This window comes from Lytechinus variegatus, chromosome 2 (assembly GCF_018143015.1).
Source record: "Lytechinus variegatus isolate NC3 chromosome 2, Lvar_3.0, whole genome shotgun sequence".
Taxonomy (NCBI): domain Eukaryota; kingdom Metazoa; phylum Echinodermata; class Echinoidea; order Temnopleuroida; family Toxopneustidae; genus Lytechinus; species Lytechinus variegatus.
Genome location: NC_054741.1, coordinates 25978502 through 25999661, shown reverse-complemented (window position 1 = coordinate 25999661; position 21160 = coordinate 25978502). Strand labels below are relative to the sequence as shown.

At 35.4% G+C, this 21160-nt stretch overlaps 1 protein-coding gene across 1 annotated transcript in view; it reads left to right on the top strand.

Annotated features, from left to right (window-relative positions):
- The window catches only part of LOC121407687 (guanine nucleotide-binding protein G(s) subunit alpha-like), an 81592-nt gene extending 73213 nt beyond the window's left edge, over positions 1-8379 (top strand). The window contains exons 11-12 of the mRNA XM_041598872.1: positions 2191-2258; positions 3100-8379. Coding sequence (XP_041454806.1) covers positions 2191-2258; positions 3100-3246 — 215 coding nt within the window. The 3' untranslated portion in view covers positions 3247-8379. The remainder of the gene's footprint in view (positions 1-2190; positions 2259-3099) is intronic.
- The last annotated feature ends 12781 nt before the right edge of the window (positions 8380-21160 follow it).

Sequence of the window (21160 nt, the reverse complement as noted above, 5' to 3'; positions counted from 1 at the left end):
TTGGCTCACACATTGGTCTTACGGTAAGAAATACAAGACATATTTCTTGCAAGTGTGGGAAATTGTGTTGCTATGGTAATGGCATATTACAGCAATTAATGTATTAACGTCATGAGGATTGAAATTCTACCTCATTTTGTGAGATATAAAATTTGGCACACGCATAAGTCTTGAGCTAAAGTTGTGCAAGATATATTTTTTTGCATTTGTCAGCAATTGCGTTGCCATGGTAACCGCATATTATAACCAAAAATCCAGGAACACTCATTGGGGATCAAACTTCTTCCTCAGTTTTTAGCCAGTGCTCATGAAAGTTGGCACAAATATTCATCTTGGGGTAAAGACATACAAGATTCATTTTTTAGAATGTGTTGGAAACTGCATAACTATAGGTAAAAACCATAGGGCAGGGGCATTACTCTTCTTCAGTGATATTTCTAGTTTTAGCACGGTCTTTAGTCATCCCCCTCTCCTCTCGTTTCTTGTTATCCTTGAAAAATTTCAAGAGAAATTTCATGAAGAACGATACATCATCATGGATAAAAAAAGAAAATAACGCATATAATATTCAGGGCTGGCATTTTCCTAATGAGGTTGGTTCTTGAAATAGCTCATATGTATTGAGTTTGTTGCCTTTGGTAATTAATGGCAGTCTGACAGCATCATGCGATTCTCATTCATTACTAATCATACCTTGATCCATGCTACAGGACATGAACCCTCTTTTTTTGTTCAAAGATGAAAACTAGGAATTTCCAATGGGTGTCTCTTTTATTCAGAAGAAATATCTTTTCTCGTTGATGGATGACGATCACTCCTTATATTTAAGCATAAATGCATTTTTCATTGTAGTTAAAAGAAGAAGAAACATAAATGAGGAAAGAGTACAAAATTAGTGCTTTTACATTATATTACATACATTGAAAAAAACACAAGTGCACACCTAGTTAACCATAAAGCATACAGCAGTTCCATTTATTTGAATGCAGGATGAAAGGGCATTGTTGATTAAATGCCTTTCTGACGGGCATAGGTGCCGCGGCTGGGGATCGAATCCTGGACTTTCCATGCAATGCAGCCAGGTGCCTTAGACTACTCGGCCATGGCACCTCCACATATTACATACATATGTACATAAAACATTTAGTGCTAAAGTGTTAGTGAACCCCTCAACCCCACCACAAATTGCACTCTTTAATGCCGAGTGTTGAAATGAATGTAGACAACCTAGAGAAGCAAACTTTATTGAATGTAATATGTTGTCACCTAACTTCACAATAAAATATCTAAAAGATGGCAGTACTTAACACTTAAAGGACAAGTCCACCCCAACAAAAACTTGATTTGAATAAAAAGAAAAAAAAATCAAGCATAACACTGAAATTTCATCAAAATCGGATGTAAAATAAGAAAGTTATGGCATTTTTAAGCTTCGCTTCATTTCACAAACCAGTTATATGCACATCTCGATCGGTATGCAAATGAGAAATTGATGACATCATTCACTCACTATTTCTTTTGTATTTTATTATGTGAAATATTTTCACTTTCTCATCATTGTCATGTGAAATGAAGTTTCATTCCTCCCTGAACACGTGGAATTCCATTATTTTAACATTTTGTGCTTCAGGCAAGGAGGTCCTTATCGTCAAATTCGTAAAAATTGATATATTGAATAATTCAAACAATAAAAACAAAAGAAATAATGAGTGAGTGACATCATTGACTCTCTCATTTGGATGTAACTGGCTCGTTCATATAACTATTTTGTTAAAAATAAGCGAAACTTTGAAATGTCATAACTTTCTTATTTACATCTGATTTTGATGAAATTTTCAGCATTGTGCTTGTCTGATTTTTCTCTATTGATTCAAATCAACATTTTTCTGAGGTGGACTTGACCTTTAAATTTATTAGTTTTCTTGATGGGGTTCACTAACTTTTGAGCACCACTGTATATAGTGCTTTTCAATGAATTTGCTCAAAATGCTTAACAATATGACATGAAATAGCGAATCCTATTCTCCAAGCTCTTGCAATATATGTAAAGGGGATGTTATCGAGAAAATAAACATGTTTTAGCTTGTGTCTGAATACATGTACTGGAGAAAAAAACAAAAGAAATGTGTAGCTTTATTCAGAAATACTTCAGCGTGGTGATCGACCTGCTCTGTCTTTTTCTCTCTACAGCCGCTACAGACACCGGTGAACCCGAAGAGGTGTTGCGAGCCAAGTACTTCATCAGAGATGAATTTCTGGTGAGTCATTTAAAAAAAAAACTCTCTCTCTTTCTCTCTTCTTTCTTTTCTGTCTCCCTTTGTTTTTTTTTTCTCTCCATCGTTCTGTCTGTGTCTCTTTCTGCCAATCTCTCCCTCCGTCTACTTTCAATACACCGTCCTTTATAGGTAACTTCAGATCAAGCACATTGCATGTACTGTTGTTTTTACCCACTCTAAGAGCCATACTCTTGTTAAGTGTAGTTCTTTCTCATGTATTCTTTCTTTAATGCTGGGGAAAATATTTTTTATTGATAATTCTCACGATGTTGGGGTCCATATTCTGTAGTTAACCGAGGCCATGGTTTTTTTTACCATGGTTAAACTCTGTGCCAAGCTTATGGAAAGCCAAAAATGTCAACATGTTTGTCATGTTAACTGTGTGCTTTCCCTGTGTTTTCATGATGGAGTAAACTATGGTAAGTATTTCAAAGACAGTTTTGAATGAATTGATCAGCAAATGTGCTGACAGATTGAACCTATTGCTATTAGAGACGAGTGTCATGATTGGCTCTTCACAATTAAACCACACTATTAGACCAGTATTTAAACTTTCAGAATATGGGCCAGTGTGTTTTGTCTATATTCAAGAAAAGGAGCAGGATATTACTTTGAATTCACAAGCAATGTCTCAACATTCAATATAGGCTGTGACTGTGAATTTCATAAAGCTGAAAACTGTTTGCTACCAGTTTATCTACTGAATGAATGGCACATTTAAGCTGAAGCTTACAAACACCAGTTTCTTTAAAACATAAAAGTAATTTCCGGAATACAAATCTCTTAAATGATCCAATGTCATCTTCCTTTCTTTCCATTACAGCGAATCAGCACGGCAAGCGGCGACGGCCGACATTACTGCTACCCCCACTTCACCTGTGCCGTGGATACAGAGAACATTCGACGAGTCTTTGACGATTGTCGCGACATCATCCAAAGGATGCATCTTCGGCAATACGAGTTGCTGTGACCTTTGACCCTTGGGTCACCCGCCAAGGGCGTGGGAGACTGTTCTTTTGCAATCACAGCAGCACTAGTCGTTATTGTCATCGCCGTCATCCTAACAAAGAAATTGGGAGAAGGGACAGCATCCAGAAGAATAATCAGAATTAATGAGGGTTAGGGGAGATATTTAAGATTTTAAACTCTTTTAAGGTAAAACCAATCAACGTTACTCCTCTGTTCCCTTCCACCAGACTCTTAATTTCAGGTGAAAAAAAGGGAAAGGGGGAAAAAAAATAGTTGGTGGAAAACATTTTCATACCTAATGGCTGTATAAAGGCTCTGTATTGAGTATGTGGAAATTCATTTCTTTTTGTAAAATTTTTATTTTTATTTTGTTTGAATATTCTTTGTTGTTGTATCCTAGATGAGGAAGCATTAAGAGCATCATGAAGTCAATCTCTTTCAGTCAGATACTGTGGGTGTTTTAGATGGAAGTTTGTTGTTTGGAGTCGGCGTGTGTGGTGTTTTAAAAGACAAAAACAAAAAAACAGATTACTATTATAACTTAGGAACATTATGTGATGACCTAACAAGTTTTCCTTCTTCTGTTAAATTCATTGTGTTGCAATTTCTCGTAGCTGGCTTCATAATTGTTTGTAACAGGCTTTAAGAGCAGTATAAACTATAAATTAAGTTGTATTTTATTGGAGGCTGTAGACAGAGTAAGATGGAGAGAGAGAGAGAAACTCACAAATATCATGTTTATTGTTAACATACCATAAAAGCAAAATCTTTCTCCCTTTCCTAGACTTTTTATATGATATCTTTGGTCCCCCTCTCTCTCTCTTCCTCTCACTTTCTCTCTCTCTTTCCTCTAGATTTTTATTTAAAAAAAAAAAAGAATTATCAAATTGATTGTTTTTGCATTTGAGGTCTGTTTGTACAATCACAGCTGATTATTAAGTCTGTGTTTTTACATCCAACTACCTTCAGATAGGTTACCAGGACCATAACATGTCGTAATGAATTATTTGTGTCCTTTTTACTATACTAAAAGCATGCAGAATGTGTACATATTTCAGAAATAAAGCAATTCACACAATGTCGCATTGGAAACCAGGAGAAATTGGAAGAAAAACAAATGAGGAGAAAAAGAACATGAAATGTGAAAGAAATGACTAATAATTGCGCTTTTTCAGCATAATACCGTTTCTTTCATATTGAAATTGAAAAGAGGAGAAGAGGGATGGATCGATCCTGGTTTTCCTCTTTTTCTTTTGTAGGGAATGCGTATGTAAGCACAGAATTCTGTAAATATTATGTCTTTATCTGTCCATATGTCTTTTCTGTGTGTCATCTATCTATATTTATATCAATGGTTTAGCCCCCATTGACATGCAATGTTTACTTCGAAAAATCAACCAAAAGGGCGCACGGGATCAAAGTTCTGGCGGCTTGTACACCCCCCCCCCCCCCGACCCCCAGTTCTTTTATGAATTGAATCAACACAGCTAAAAAAAAAAGAAAAGAAAGTGAGATTTAGAAGTTCTTTAGATGAAATCTAAGAACTGCAATGGTACAATATTAACAGAAAGTCACTTAGCAAAGTTTATTTGTGGTTAAATTTGCTAGTATAAGATGGTAGAATCTGCTCTCAGCCTTGTAGCTGTAAAGTTCCTAGCCCATGTATTAAAATTTATTATTAGTTTGATGCTGCGAGTAGTGGTTTCACTTTTACGAATATCAGCAATGGCACATTATAAGTAATATTATGACAATGTTTTCATTTGTCTTTGCTTTAGTGGGTTACATTTCTTTTGAAGAGCAGCATTTTTTCACAACATTCTATCTATCTGAAGTGGTACGTTTGTAGGCTCTCACGCTTTCTGTAATGAATAACTTTTATGTTTGCTGTCTGTCCAAGAAGCAGTTACGGGACATTTGGGAAATCCCCCATGTTAGAATAAAACTATTCATAACATGTAGGTACCTGGTCATTTGTGTAGGCTATAGTCAGATAAACACAAGTAAATGCTCAGCTCTAGTTCCCCTTCTAAAACATGTGCCATTTGCGAAACTATAAATAACAAACGTGGACCTAGAGTGAAGGGTAGTATGTTGGTCCTTGGAATATAAAATATTGATAGTGAAATGAATGAATGAAAGTTATGTGTGCTATTACTCTTTAACTGGTGCAGCAGTCGGGGGTTATGCAGCGATCGATGAGCACGGTGGAAATGTTTCCCCCGATCACGTTCGCACTCGATGCGATAGGCACCCACAACCCATTTTCAGATTACTCGCTGCAAAATACAATACGAATGATATCCCACGTCGTCTTGGCGGTTGATGCGTCGAACATTGCACCGTAGCCTTATGTGCGTTTCATCAGAATTCAGATCAAATGGTTGATTAATGAGTTATTAAAACCAACATGGCTTCACTTGTACAGTGTTTTATTTCAGACGTAGGATGAGGAAGCTAACTACCAATAACCAGTTGAAAACCTCTGATTATTTGTTTCGTCATTTTTTTCATTTTCCCCGTTCTCTCGAGCTTTTTCTATTGAAATGATGTACCTATAATTATATGTGAGAAATGATAATGGAGAAGATTTGAACTGTAGATATTTACAAACTAGCAAAAAATTGTGTGTTGGTGTCAGTATTGAATGATCAGATGTGATAAAAAAAAGTATGAAGTAAATAACAAGGACAGAAGATACTGTTTTCAAGTTTACGAACATACTACTACTACAAGATACTACTACTTCTTCAGCTATTACTACTGTACAACAACTACTACTACTATCTCTTGGTTTATCGTGATTTTAGACAAGATTTTTATGATGTGAATTGGTAATCATGCATTTAAGCAGCAGACCTGTGTATTTAAGAGAAATGTGTTGGGATACAAGACGACTGTTTTTGTATATCAGTGCGAGTGTTGCCGAATGAATGTGGGTGTGCCTGTGCGGATGTGGGAGTGTGCGTGTGTGTGTGCCTGAGCATATTGGATGCGCAGGATTAAGTATGAATGTTTTACTCTAGTTCTCTGTGTTCAGTTTTACCCGTTACCGTATCGTTGTGTATCTTCAGGTTGAAAGGTACACTGATCCATTTCTCTCTTGATGAAGTCTGACGACGGTTTCATTGTCTCGTAATGCAGGTCAAAGGTCAAACTGTCTCATTTGTATATTAACACTAGCTTAGCTTTGTCGTTGGGACAGAGCCGGAGTGTCATTGCACAATTTGAAACCAGATATGTTTTAATTTGAATTGGGGAATCTAGAAGTTGTCATTGATAATAAATGAAATGACATGTGTCATTAGTAGCAATGGGTACAAGTCAGAAGTATTTCCCCCTCTCAAATGAAAATGCCTCAAAAAGAGTTTGGAAAAATGGGATGGGATAGATAGATCATTTCCTTTTCTCTAAATGATAATAGATGTCAATGTGGTAGCGTGAGAAAGGTCACTTAATTCTCTTTAAAGTGATGTTACAGATGTTTACGATTACACCTTTGGGCATAGGAAACAAATATTAATATGGTCTAAATTAAATACAAAGTTATCACTATTTGCCATAGAGGGCAATGATAAGGGTTTTTTTATGGATTAGGATATGTTGTTCTCAGTTGGTTCTTGGCCTTATCCAAATTATGAAAGAATGAAATTATGCACCTCCACATAAGCCATAATAATCACTTCATGAGGATTGGACTCTTTCTAAGGGCATTAAATAAGAGGTGGTTTGATTGATCAGGCTTATTTCAAACTTTTTTTGAGGAGTTGGCATCTGTTGTCGAAATAAATGGCACAGAAGCTGCCATTCAAATATATCTCATGATTACTTTCAAAGAAATTAGCTGCAAATAGGTAATATCTTCCTGTTGAATGACACTGAATATTATTGGTCTAAAATGATAATGAATGAACTCAAGTTTATAAAAAGAAACCAGGAGAAATGAGTAGAAAATCAAATTAATTTGTGTGTTTTGTTTCTGTGTCTATTTTTTCTCATTTCTTTTCTTTTATAAGCAGCTTGACAGATAATTTAGGTGGTGTATGTCTAATTATGTACACTGTGGATGTAAAAAGAAGCTTTTGGCAATATATAAGATGTCTCTCTTATATTTCCCGAGGAAATTTTGGAATCCGATGTTTCTTCTCGTCCGACATTTGTAATTTGTATATAATTCTGTACAGGTATATTAGAAATGAGTTTATTATCATTCCCAAACAATAGACTTTTTTTTCTTCTGTTTTGAGTAGAATTTATTAAAATACAAGTAAATGTGTGAAATTTCGCTAAATATCTTTCTTTTTTTATGTAGATAAGTCAAGATGTTTATAATATGGAAGAGAAGCATGTGTCACTTATAAACCTCAGTCAAGGAATGGGGGAAAACTGCTGGATTATTATAAGAATGATATTGAGAGTTATCATACCAGGCTTACAGGTGATGGGGCCGACCCATTCTCACTTATCTGTGAAACAGAGCACAATATTGCTTGACAGCATGAACATGAATATATGCTGCTGTGTAACCAGGGCTTACTCCTTGATCTTGAGGTCAAGAACATTAAACTTGATATTTGTAGAAAGTTCAGCCACAGAATGGGCATTTTAAATTCACAAAGTAAATTATTATTGCCACCCAGTATAAGAAAGTTCTTTCTAAGCAAGGGTGATAAATGACATATCTCCAAAGGTTTAAGATTTGTAATAATAATATTTGATATAATAGTGTGTTTTGGCATCTTCACTAAATGGAGCTGACCTTATAATTAAAGTATTTATTATAATAATGATAATAAATTTGACACAGTGATATATTTGAATTATTTAATAGTAATGCAATGGTAAACTACAGATGGCAATCATGCAAACAATTATTGCTAATTAATTAATAATGACTTTTAATCAATGGGCTTGATTATATTACATATTTGCCAAAAATCATGCATGTAGGGTTTTGCAATGTGATCAAGAAAATTGGTTTATGCCTTCAATTGAAATATCAGTGAAAAGGGGTCAAAAAGCATAAAAGGAAGTTGGATATTAGAAAGAATCTGATATGGATTAAGAAAACGTAGAATGACTGGTCTTATTTTGGCATGCAGTGGTTCTAATATTTTTTTTTTGTTCGTACGAAGATGGAAAGAAATTGTCATATGAGTGTATAAATATAAACCTGCAATTCTTGTACATGTGGACGTTTATATCTTGTCTTGAAAGTAAGAAAGAAAGAAAGAAAGAAGAAAAATCAAACCTGATGTCAACAGTTTATGTTTCATTTTCTGTCCAGTTGATTTTTTTTTCTCTTTAAAGTAAATAGTCGAGTATGTTTTGGTGAAGGAATGAGGCAGAATGAAGCTCAAATTTGATAGTTATTTGTGTTGGTGATGTTGTTGATGATGATGATGATGGTGGTGGTGTTGGTGGTAAGGTGTTTCGCACTGTACATGTGCATAGCTCATCGAGGTCTGCTGCCCCCACCCCACACAGATGTTTTATTCAGTCTAAGCTACAGACTAGCTCATTCTGTTAAGAACCAAGGAAAAAAAAAAGTTAAATAAATGCCATATCTGTCTCATTTAGTAAAAAGACTCAACTTGTACTTGTCGTAAAATTTGAAGAAGATGAATAGTGATGATGGAGAAGATGTTGATAGTCTTGGTGCAGGCAATATGGTTAATTCAGGATATTTTTTTGTCGACACACAAAGTATATGTTCATGGTGAAAATGATGACAGTGATGATAGTGAATTCGATTTCTGATCCTGAAACAAATTATTCCAGATGATGACGAAGATGGTGATGATAATCATAATGACATATGATGATGATGATGATTGATGGTGGTGGTGGTGATGATTGATGATGATGGTGGTGGTGGTGTTGTTGGTGATGACGATGGTGGTGGTGACAATTATAAGAACAAAGTTAGTAAATAACTAGAAACTGGTAAATAAAATGGAAGACCGGACAAGGAGTGTAATCCAAAAGTTCACTCGATCCAGTACACTTTAAATAGTCACTTTGTTACTTTTAAAAAATAGGGGGGGGGAGTCATAGAGATATGGATTAAGTTATGCTTGACTTTATCAATGATTGCAATATTAATTAATCAGAAAGAAACATAATTCACCTACATATTTTCCTATCACTCTTAAAAGTAAATTTAAAAAAAAGTTTTGTGCACAAATGAACTTTGCATCAAGATTGAAAAAAAAAGATGTTGCATACTAGTAAAAGATTTGCATTGGCCATTACAATGTTCAAATGAACGAGAACCTCTATTTGGTATGCAATATTCAGTCAGACGTCAAGTTGTACATAACTTTACTTGTGGCACTTTAAAACAACCCCTATCACCGTCATATTTCTTTTCATAATATTCTCACAACCCTCCTGTTCACAATGGCCCATATTCTGAAGTCGGGCTTAACTTTTTATAAACTCTCAACTAAATTTGTGATTTAACTATGGAAAGCCAGTTGTGACATTATACAAATAATGCACGTAAGTGCCTACATGAAGGACCAAATAATGAACGATGTGCGAGAAGAGCCAATGGATATACCGCACCGAGGTCCGCAGAACAGAGTGAGGTATATGCATTTGGCAAGTCAAGCACAAAGTTCATTATCTAGGTCCTCTATACACAAGAATGCATGCATTGTTTGTTTTATACAGCCCCTCCCCTCCCCCATGTTACTGAGTTGCCCTGAATGCTATATTTGATCTAAATTCTAGATAATTCAGTACTTTTGGTATGATGTCAGAGTGCAGGATAGTGCATTTTGGATGCAATAGTGCAATTCGCTGAATATCATATGATCCGATTTGGACCAATCGGATTACAGAACATTCTTGGGAGTTGAATAAAAATCTCTAACAGTAGAGGTTAAATGTAACGGCTCATAGGACTCAAATTATTCTAACCTATCTGGGAAGGATGAATAAGATTGCTGTCTTCACCATTAAAGGATCAGTAAAGAGAACAGTAAACATGAGAAGAAAACTGTGTAAACAAAATTTTTAAATGTTTGGCTTCCCATAATTTTAGCACAGAGTTAAACCATGGTCTCGGTTGAACCCATAGGCAAATATTCTAAAGTCAGGTTTAACCACGGTCTAACTCTATGCTAAAGTTATGGGGAGCCAAAATTTCAAAAATTCTGTTTATATTTTATATTTCTTATGTTGACTATTTCGTTTTCTTTTGAATTCATAATGAATTCAAATACTTCAGTTATCATTTCCAGACAATTATGAAAAATTTGAGTGTCAAATTAGTTAATAAAGTGGATTTGTACTGTTAGGGATTTGTGCCCCAACAGGCTATTCATAGTTAAACCACAAATTTAAACCCGAGTTCAGAATAAGGGCCTATTATAATTCATTCCAACAATGAAGCCAGTATTTACATGAATGCATCAGTGTTTATAAATAAAAGATCACACCTGATTTTAATAATCGACAACATTCTGCAAATGACCATAAATCAATCACAAAATGGCAAAATAATGTACACAAAGAATAATTGTAGAAATTGGTGGTCAACAAGAGTTTACTGTGGGAATGTTGTAATGAGAAAGAAAGAAGTTCTCAATTATTTCTGAAAAATTGAACTGAAAATGAAATGACAATTCCGCCGGAGATTTACCACTCCAAAAATTGAGAATGATTTTATGAGCTTGAAAATGTATGCCATCTGCTATAAGTAAGCTCCAAGAACAATAGCTTTTACAAAATAGAACAATTCACAGGGCACAATGACTTCCATCCTTTTATTGTTACATTCCTTTTCAAGGTATACCATACCCCCCCCCCCCCCATACACATTCTGTCACTATTTATCTTCATGACTCTGTAAAGGATTTATATATCATCGAGTTGAAAATTCCTTCAAAGTACACCTGATGAGTCTCAACTCTAGGATCGTTTTAACGAATTTAGATTTATCACCAGATTAATTTATGGAAGTTGGCAACAGGAGGGGCATTTTAAAACATCTCATTTGCTCACATTGTAAAATAGTATTGGACAGCTAGCCAACAAGTAAAGCTGAATCGTCCCAGTTCAGCTTCCAGTATGGAGCTGCAAAAGGAATTACTTCTTCAAGGTTGAAGGTATATGACAGTTTGATCATTTGGAGAAAATAAGGAGCAAGGTGTCTCAATATTATAAAACAACCAGGGGCCCGTCTTATAAAGAGTTGCAATTGATCCGATCAATCACAACTATGGAAAGCCAGCAAAGTCAACATATAAAATGCATGTTCTTTCCAAAAAAAAATTCTAGATATGAATGTATATCCATAAATTCATCAATTTCCTGACAATTTGGCGTGCTCTCCTTCGTTTACAAATGACATTTTGCATATTTCCCGTGGAAAAAATGATGAAACTGATGGATTTCCATAGAGTTGTGATGATTGGATCAATCGTAATTCTTTGTAAGACAGGGCCCATGATAGTTTTCTTTCAGTGGGGAGTTGTTATTGATATTACCCAGTATAATATACAGTACTTCACTACATTCTCGATTTCACAAGGCATAATATACAAAATGCAGAATATTAACACAATCCTATTGTAAACTTTCACATGATCATTTTTCTCTACACTTTGGCACATTCTGTACCTATACATTTTCACGTCAACCAGTTTATCATCATTTGGCATTGATACATCTTTGTTGATTTTAAAACTTTGATTTATAATTGACAAAATAATGTTGATCTTTCATTTCCCGCATTTCGTGTGGTCTAGTGGTTAGAGCGCTGGACTCATGACTGTGAGGCCTAGAGTTCAAATCCCTGCTCAGCCATTGCCTCCACTTTAACCCAAAAGGCCCCCAAAATAATTTCTGTCGTCTAAAGGTTAGCCACTATGACTGATTAACTTAGATGTAAAATGTTTCCTATGTCATTGGTTACATTGGCGTCAATGAGAAAAAAGCTGCACTGCCGAGTTCCTACGGGAGTCACTTGAACAGAAACAGGAAGATCATACACTAGTTATCAATATGTTTATTGAACCAAGGAGATATCCCCTTGACTAAACAACCAGGGGACAACTTCATGAAAGATGTCAGCATTTACTAAATTCTCAGTGAAATCCTTGGTTTTGATTGGTTGGGAAACACTGGTAACTTTCAAGAGAATGACGCCTTTTCAGAGCCAACAACTTTCAATGGACATACAATGCATGGAAAGGCACACCGCAATGGAGCCTCCCCCCAAAAAAAAAAATTAAATAAATAAATAAATAAATAAATAAAAATAAATAAATAAAAAAAAAATAAAATAAAAAAAGAAATAAAATAAAATACAATAAAATAAAAAAATATAAATAAATAAAAAAATAAAATGAAATAGATAAAATGAATTAATTAAGTAAGAATCATAATTGAGGACAGAAAAGGAAACATTGACCAATTTATTAAGAATCATAATCAGTATTTTCCCTTTTATTGTTTGCAATGCAGGCTTCTCATTTGTGATTTGCATTGTTTTAATGGAAGATTAGACCAATTTTGTCAGTTATGAATAAAATCTTCTCTCTCCTCTCTTTCACCCTTTCACCAATATTCTCCTCCCCTCCTCCCCCCCCCCTCTCTCTCTCTCTCTATTGTTCTTAACTGTAGTAAAAAAAAATGGAATGAAGTAGCCACTTTATTCATTGTTGCCTATACACATATACACACATGATAAATGCCTATCACTGGCACAATTGGTAGAATCTAGTCCAGGCTTATCGGACGGCCCTAGAACAGAACGTTGGAAGTCTGTCGGTCCAGGTGGCGATCGGCCGAGAACAAGGCCGAAGACTGTTCCTTGAATCGCCTGAAGGGCGAGGCTAAGAAAGACTCTTGGAAGCTCCTAGAGAGGGGCGATGAGGAGAGCTGGTTGGTAGCGGGGTTGTTGATGGGCGTCGGCTCTTGACCTCTGCTGGCATTCAATCCGTAGTCATCACTTGAAACCAAAACGAGAGAAGATGATTATGATGGCAGGATGATGAAATATCGGTTTTCACTTTTCCCGTTTTTTTTCCTTGTGTTATGATCTAAAATCGAAAATGCTTCCTGTAAAATTATACAATGCTGATTTACCGTTGGAAAAGGTTTCGCTAAAACCAGGGTCCCTTCGTAAACATAGTTGTAATTGATTCAATCAAACTCAAACTACTATTGATCTATATTCTAATCTCTTAATTACATAATTTGAGATCAATCTTAGTGAGTTTGATTATAATCTATCATAACTCGTTGTAAGACAGGTCCTTGAAGTAAACACAGAAAACAGATGACTGGCCATTTTTTTTGGGGGGGCGGGGTGGCGGATCGTTTTGTTTTTCCCCTTTATTCTCAGAAGAGAGGATATGCAAATGTAACAACTCATGCAATTCATGTCTAACATAGAAAATAATAAGATGCAATCAAACAATTTTTTTAAAGAAAAGCTATTCATGCTGCTCCATATTTCAAAACAAGAGAGAAATAATATAAAGTCAGACAGTGTATCACGCATATTGGATGAATTTGTATTGTGTTAAGTATGTATGTTTTAAGTAAGAGGGTCACTTGATGTATAAAAGGCAGTGTAAACCGGGCTCTCTATCATGCAAGAAAAGGAAAGGGGTAATAGTGACATCGAAAATGGATTAAAAAATTATCAACAGTAAAATTTTCTCCTGAATTTACCATTTGAGAAAAGGGCACCCCGAATTCCTGAAAGGTCGGGTCCAGTTTACCCCAATGTTTTGTGAACATCATAGCAAAACTATTGAATGGTCGGGTAAACTGGAGCTGACGTTTCAAGCCCTCTCTCTTTAGGTATACTTGTTATAAGTGGTAACAATGTGCCCATATTTCTAAAATCATGATTACAACACAGATGCTTATTCCAATTGGAAAAACAAAGTTTGAAAATGGTCTTATAATCTTAGAATTAGATTGTTGCATGAAAAACCTCAAATTAATAGTAATTTACCCCGGGGGGGAGGGGGGCACTCGACCAAAAAAGAGGTGGGGGTGTGCCGCGGGCGAGACAAAAAACGGGGGCCTTGGAGCGGGCTAATTGTAAAAAGGAGGGTCCTCGGAACGGGCTTCGGAACTACAAATGTTAGTGAAAACGGGGGTCCTTGGAACGAGTCGCCTCCATGTGAGTGCGTATATGCATCCCTATGGAACGGGCATACGTGCATGCAGCTAGCCCGGCGGCACGGACGCCGGGTGAGCTAGAACATAGGCAATGGTCGGACATCGCTCAGCGGCCGCTTTTCACCAAAATTGCGGCTCATTGTAGCAGATCAATGCGACCGGAACGGCGTAACGGAAAATAAGCGAAGCTTTGGAGCGGATTTCTTTCTTCCCTTTTCACGATAAGAAAATGCTATGCCTTGGAGCGGCTTTCTTTGTTCTTTTTCTCAATAAGACAAAAATGCTATGCCTTGGAACGGAAATTTGAGTGTAAAGATGGGGGTCCCCTCCGCGGCACATACCCACTATGCATTATATACTGAGTGCCCCCCCCCCCCCCGGGAATTTACCATTGCTACCCTGACAGAGGCATGTAATCATGCAATTTGTAGCAACAGGCAGGTCAATATATTTGATATTAAGTAAATATTTTGAAACATTATCCCACATCATATTATCCTAATGCATAAACATGCAATGAAAGGCAGCAATGTGATGCAATTCTAATTTTCAAAAAACAGACTTTTATCCTATATGCATGCCCATTCATTAATACAATTTTTTTTAAATACGATACATGCAAGCATACTGTAGTCCTTAATGCAGTTAAAGTTTTAAAATATTTTTGGTCTCTTGATACAATTTGACATTTTTTAAAATCATGCATGCAAGCGTACTGTGGATGGAAATTGAAGGTATGAAGAACAGAAATTTATATGGATGATACAAGAAGGTAGGCACAGATAATGTATGCTTTATGAAGAATGATTGAAAATGCATCAAAAAAAAAATTTCCATTGTATGAGTTGGAAAGGACATGCACTTTGTCAAAGCAATGAAAAGCAAAATTGCTCTAATTATGGTTGCTTTTATTAGTGGATGTTTTATTTACAGGGGAATTTAATGGATGAATGAATGCTTGAAATGCAACCTGAGGGGAATCCCCACTTAAGCTTTAATAGCATGTACTAAAATTGGCAACTCCATTGTGATCAAATGGGGCCCTTTTTTTTGTTCAAAAAGGAAGACCATAATTTTTTGCTGGGTGGAGAGCTGCATGCAAGTATTGTGTAGCGAGGCAAAATGTAGCCACCAAATTGTGGGCATTTCAAATAGTCATACAAAAAATTACTAAAAATTATGGAAGGAAGAAATATTACGTGAACTCATACATGTGTCTATATAAAACTTATATTTAACAAAATTCATATCAGGGCCACATTAGCACAAAGTTCCTGCATATATGGTAACTTTGCAATCCGATGGTAACTACCATGGTAACAGTGATCAACAATGATCAACAGCCAATCAAAATTGATGATTCCATCGAAGTTGGCAATGAATGGCAAAGATACCGTAATATACCTTTTTATGCAGCAGAGCTTTGATTTGAATTTTGCTATCAAAACTGTTCAGGAGCTTTAATTGTACAATTCAATCACTGCTTTTAATATTCCATGATACGTATCTTACCCATTGTTATCTCTCGACACCTTGATTCATTCATTGTGATTCAGAGTTGCAGTAGTAGAGACCTTAAATTCATCTTCGGCGTTTCACTTGATCAATTTTCTTCTATATCAAGATGATCTTATTCCCTTCTGGATGCCTTCCAATCGACAATGATACGATCCTCTGTTGTAAAATATATTCCATCACATTCCAGAACATGATGCATTCCATAGCCCTTGGTTTGTCAAGTTTCACTATATATCCTTTTTTTTATAAATAAATCCCTACCAAGGATAAACAAACACTGACCTGTTCAATTCTGTGTTTTTCTAGAAGGTAACTTCTCTCAATTAAACATGAATTCCGGCTGTGGCAATAACCGAAAATGAGCTTGAACAGATTCCGATAAAATAAACCCAAAATTTTTATATGTAAAAATAGAAATTATATGCCAATGATTCTAAAAGAAGATGAGTAAATTGTTCAGTTACAAAACAAGCACGGCATTCTGCTGGTAGAGAGGTCTTTTTTTTCCAACGACAATAATTTATACCATTATGTCATTATGCCAACATGTGCGTATCTGTGCTGGTATCATTCCATGTACTGGTATGGCTTCCCCCAAATAGTTTGTTGAGGTATATAACATTAACTCAAAAGAAATGATATGAATAACAATTCTCAATGCCTAATAAACCTTGATCAGTTCCATGTCGATACATCTAAATTTTATCCCCAAACAAGGTGAAGTAGGAATATCATACAATTAAATAAAGCTTATACAAGACAGCAAATGATCTTCATGATGTATTTTCTTTTTTATTATTTAAAAAATCTTTATACAAATCCTTTGGACATTCAGACAAAATAATAACAGTCTCTTCTTTTCTTCCTGTCAGTCAAATTGTTACATACAGGATATAATGTCATTTATACATGTACCCCACATCATCAACAGACATAGCTGTAAACGTAATCACAAATTCATAACCAATATATACCATGATGTAATACCATATAGTGCTTGGCTGCAATGGAATGATGCATTATTCATGTATGTAAATCACTATTAATGACTATTCATTTTGATACAGTAGTTTATCCTTAGTAGTATCCAGGAATTTACAGGAACCTTGGTAAAGGGACCTGCTGATTTCGCATGCAGAAATTGAAGTGAATAGTAAGTTGATGGTAGAGAGAAAATAATACATACAGCCAAGGTGAGCCAGGAGATACACCCCAAATAGAGAAAAATATATATATATCTTTTTAACAGCAACAAAGAAAGTATGCAGTTTCACTTGATTCTTTGTTAAACATTTTCTCTGTCATAATACAAGATTATGAAGTATAATATAGAGATGAAATAACATCAAACTCCAATCACCTGCATGTTAGCCTTAGTCAAAATAGTAGAAAGCTGATAATAAAAGGTACCCCTATTTAGTCTGGTAGTGAGCGAAAGGGGAATTCCCTTTACTTCATACACAGAGTAAGTGTCACAGCTGGGGGTCGGTTCATACAGAGTTACAACCATGACAATTTTGTCATTATGCAACTGCCATGGTAACATGGCTCAGCAGTTAATCACAATATAGGTTTCCATTGAAGTTACCATACTGGCAGTCTTTGGCAGGTTTACCATCGGTGCAAATACTGTGAAAACTGGCCCCCAGTGTTTCATTACAACATGAGCAGGTGTCACTCTAGCAGATATGATGGTATATAATTGAAATCACTGTGCATAGTTTGGTAATGAAAATTTTGCACAGAATACAATATAAGATGCATAATCTTTTTTTAAATACATTGTGATTACTTGTGGCAAAGTGAACAGGCAAAAAGCAGCACACAAACCAATTTAAACGAAAATAGTCAGGCTTTACTTCAAGCATTGGCTCAAACAGCAATTGTGACTTGACTACCTACTGTACATGTATTAAAGAAGCTTTTTAAATAGATTTTAATGCCTAGTGAAAGCTTGTCATCAGCTATTTGACACTACAACTACAAACCCTTACTGTGCAGGGTAGGGTCCTCAGGCCTCTCTAACATTTCATGCAATCTACATCTACTTATATCCTCTATGTGAAAAGCATCAACTCAGTGTTTCATGATAATATCCTTCTGAAAATTGGATGTCCTTTGTAACTATTGCGAAGACACCAGTTCCAAAGTGACACAATATCTCCAAATCTCACATAGGCCGAAAACTTGTACAAAAATGTGATTACATCTCCAAACAAAATACAAATTGTGTTTCTCGCCAAATTTTGTATAAATGTAATTTAGGATTATTTTTACTGTTAACAATCACAATCAATTCCATTCTTCTTATGATCAAAGTAGTATCACCAAGTTAATTTCCTTGAAAAAAAAGATATAGGAAATTTCGAGGAACAATTGACAAAAACCTTGTACTTTTAATCGATGGTAAACTATGTGCTCAATTTCAGTGATATGTGTGTTAGACATCTGAGATTAGAGTGACCTCCTCAGCTCCTCCCCCCCCCCACGCACACCCTCTAATCAGAGAGATTCTCAATTAACCCAGCAAACTGAGAGTTATTAGGCTCAAGAAAAAAATCTTGCTTTGTGAGAAAGTTTGAGAATTAGGACAGAAAATAATACACTAGCTGCTAAAAGCACAAACAATAAGGTCAAAACAAAATTTGTGTTTTCTCGGAAATGTATGTTTTGCGCACGTGCACGCTAATTTACTATCTGACAAAAGTTACAAAGAATAAAAATGAAATTGAATTCGTTAAAGCAATCTACGCACTTTACATGCCATGGTAAGAAACAAATTCTTAAATTTGATTGGGGATATGAAAAAGATACAGATTGAATTAGGTGTGAGAAAAAGTGAGTACGTAGAAGTAAAGAATGAATACACAAAAAAGATACATTGCTTTTTTTAAATGAATGAATAGAGTTTGAAATGGAAGATAAACTTTGAATTGAAAAATGAGAGAATTTGGAATTTTTTTAGCTCAACATGGAAAACCACTACTTTTTGTTCCCCACAGCCTAATTGTGTCAATATTTGTGCGTGTTGTTAAATTCACAGCCATTCGGCAATTCGCCAAGTCTACAACCCTTGCGAAAAGAACAGCTTCTACAGAACCCCTAAGTATCTATTCAAACATAGTAGTAACTGATTTATGTTACTCAATTAATAAAGCCAAATGACGAGTCAATAAAATTTTCAAAACAGCATTTGTCGTTACTCTATAAGGCAATACTCTAATAACATATTATGTTACGCAGGCCCCGCTGGTAGAGCAGTTTCCTAACTGAAGTGGCTACCCCGGGTAAATAAAACTTTATCATATTTTTATTATTATTTTCTCTCATTTGCCAGGATTGTGCAGAAGTATTTCATCATCATATATAAATATATATATAGAGAGAGAGAGAGAGACAGAGAAAAAAATATATGGTCCTCTTTCCCATTTCAGGTAACAATATTCTCCTGCACAGTAAGTATTGGCTTGAATATATAAGCTGAATTCCTTAATCAACCACGCTGAGATTTGCATTGTCTTACTGAACTACTGTGAATTAAAGGAAACCAAAACCCAAGAAGAGAAGCAATCTTATTGGAAAGAGTAAAATGAGAGGAACAATTTAAAAAAATATATTTTCAGATTTTCCCCTTTATTTTACATATTTCACATTATCTCCTCCTGACCTTGACATATATGGTGTGGATTATATTTTCCCATGACATATGTTGTGCTCAGAAGGAGGCAAGATGCAATTTGAAAGATGAGGAAAATCTGAAAATTTGTGTACAAAACAAATGGAGAGTTGTCCACAAAATCAGCCATTTTGAAGCACGTTTGCCAATTTGAGGATGCCCATAGAAAGTACAACAAGAGTTTTCAAACTCCCATAACTTGCTTATTTCATAACCGTTTTTGATGAAACTTTTATTTAAATTGTTCCTCTCATTTTACTCTTTCCAATCAGATTACTTCTCTTCTTGGGTTTTGGTTTCCTTTAAAAGCTCTAAAAGCATTCAGTGATTGTGTCCACATGGCATATGTTCACTGAATAGGTTATTTGCCCTCCCTCTATAAAGGAGAAACACATTTTCTTTCCACATGAGAGGATAAACACAGCATATAACAATACATAAGATAGGAGTATACCAGAAAAATAGTCTTAAATATCTATGGTCATAACTTAAAGACAAACCATAATCTTAAAACAGCTATGACGATTTGCATGTTGGTACTGGTATCGTAGTCTATACGCACAGACCCTTGGTTTTCGCAGTTTCCCATAGTGCATAATGCAGAGTCTGAAGTAGTGAGACTACATTCACTATGTACTGTGGCTGGCTCTTATTTGACATGGAGAGTCTCCACGCTAGACCTTGATTTTGTGTGAAATATGAGTCTGTGCTCGCAGACTACTGGTATTGTGCAAAGGAGGGGGGGGGTTCATTTGTAATCACAGGCAAAGAAAGTTTTCATGAATCCTACTCTGGCCATGACTAATATCATTCTTAACCCCACCCCCCTCATGTTGACAAAACATGTTATCAACAATAAACCTTCAGTAAGCATACAGCGATTATTACCGAGATAAGAGAGCAATAATTAAGAAAACTATTTCTATTGTGCTTGACAAAATGGCAATATTTACTTAGCAACACGATTCAAATGATACAATTGAATCAAATTGTAATATTGCATGAATAATAACACACTTCATAAAAGTGTCAGATGTGTACTTGTATATTTGTAGCATACATATATCCAGCATATTGCATAGGACTTTATAGTAAAGCTGCTGCATGTTTAAATGTAAATGAGACATATAAACAATGTCAACACACATAACAGAATACACCATTGGCTGCAGACAAGAAAAGCTATTCTTATTGATGGAAATGACATACCTGTCAATTCTATGACCGAGAAATGGACATAAAATAAATTGAAGGTTCTTCAAAATAAGAATTTTCTCACATTCATTGCAGGAGAGAACAAAAAGATCGTAAAAAGAGGGGGTAAAATTTCACGTTTCTGTCCACTCAAAAATGCAGTAGGAAGTTGTAAAGAGTTGACAGAACTGTAGTAGTTTTTAGGCATCTCCACTTGGTCTAATCAAACCTAGTCTAATCCCCATTTGGCCTAATCCCAGTTCGTCATCCCCACATGGTCTAAAATAAGTCTCATCTATTATGTTCACAATAAGCCAACATGAGTTTTTAGCCAAGTCATGACTAAAAGTTACCAGTTGTGGTAACGATCTACAAA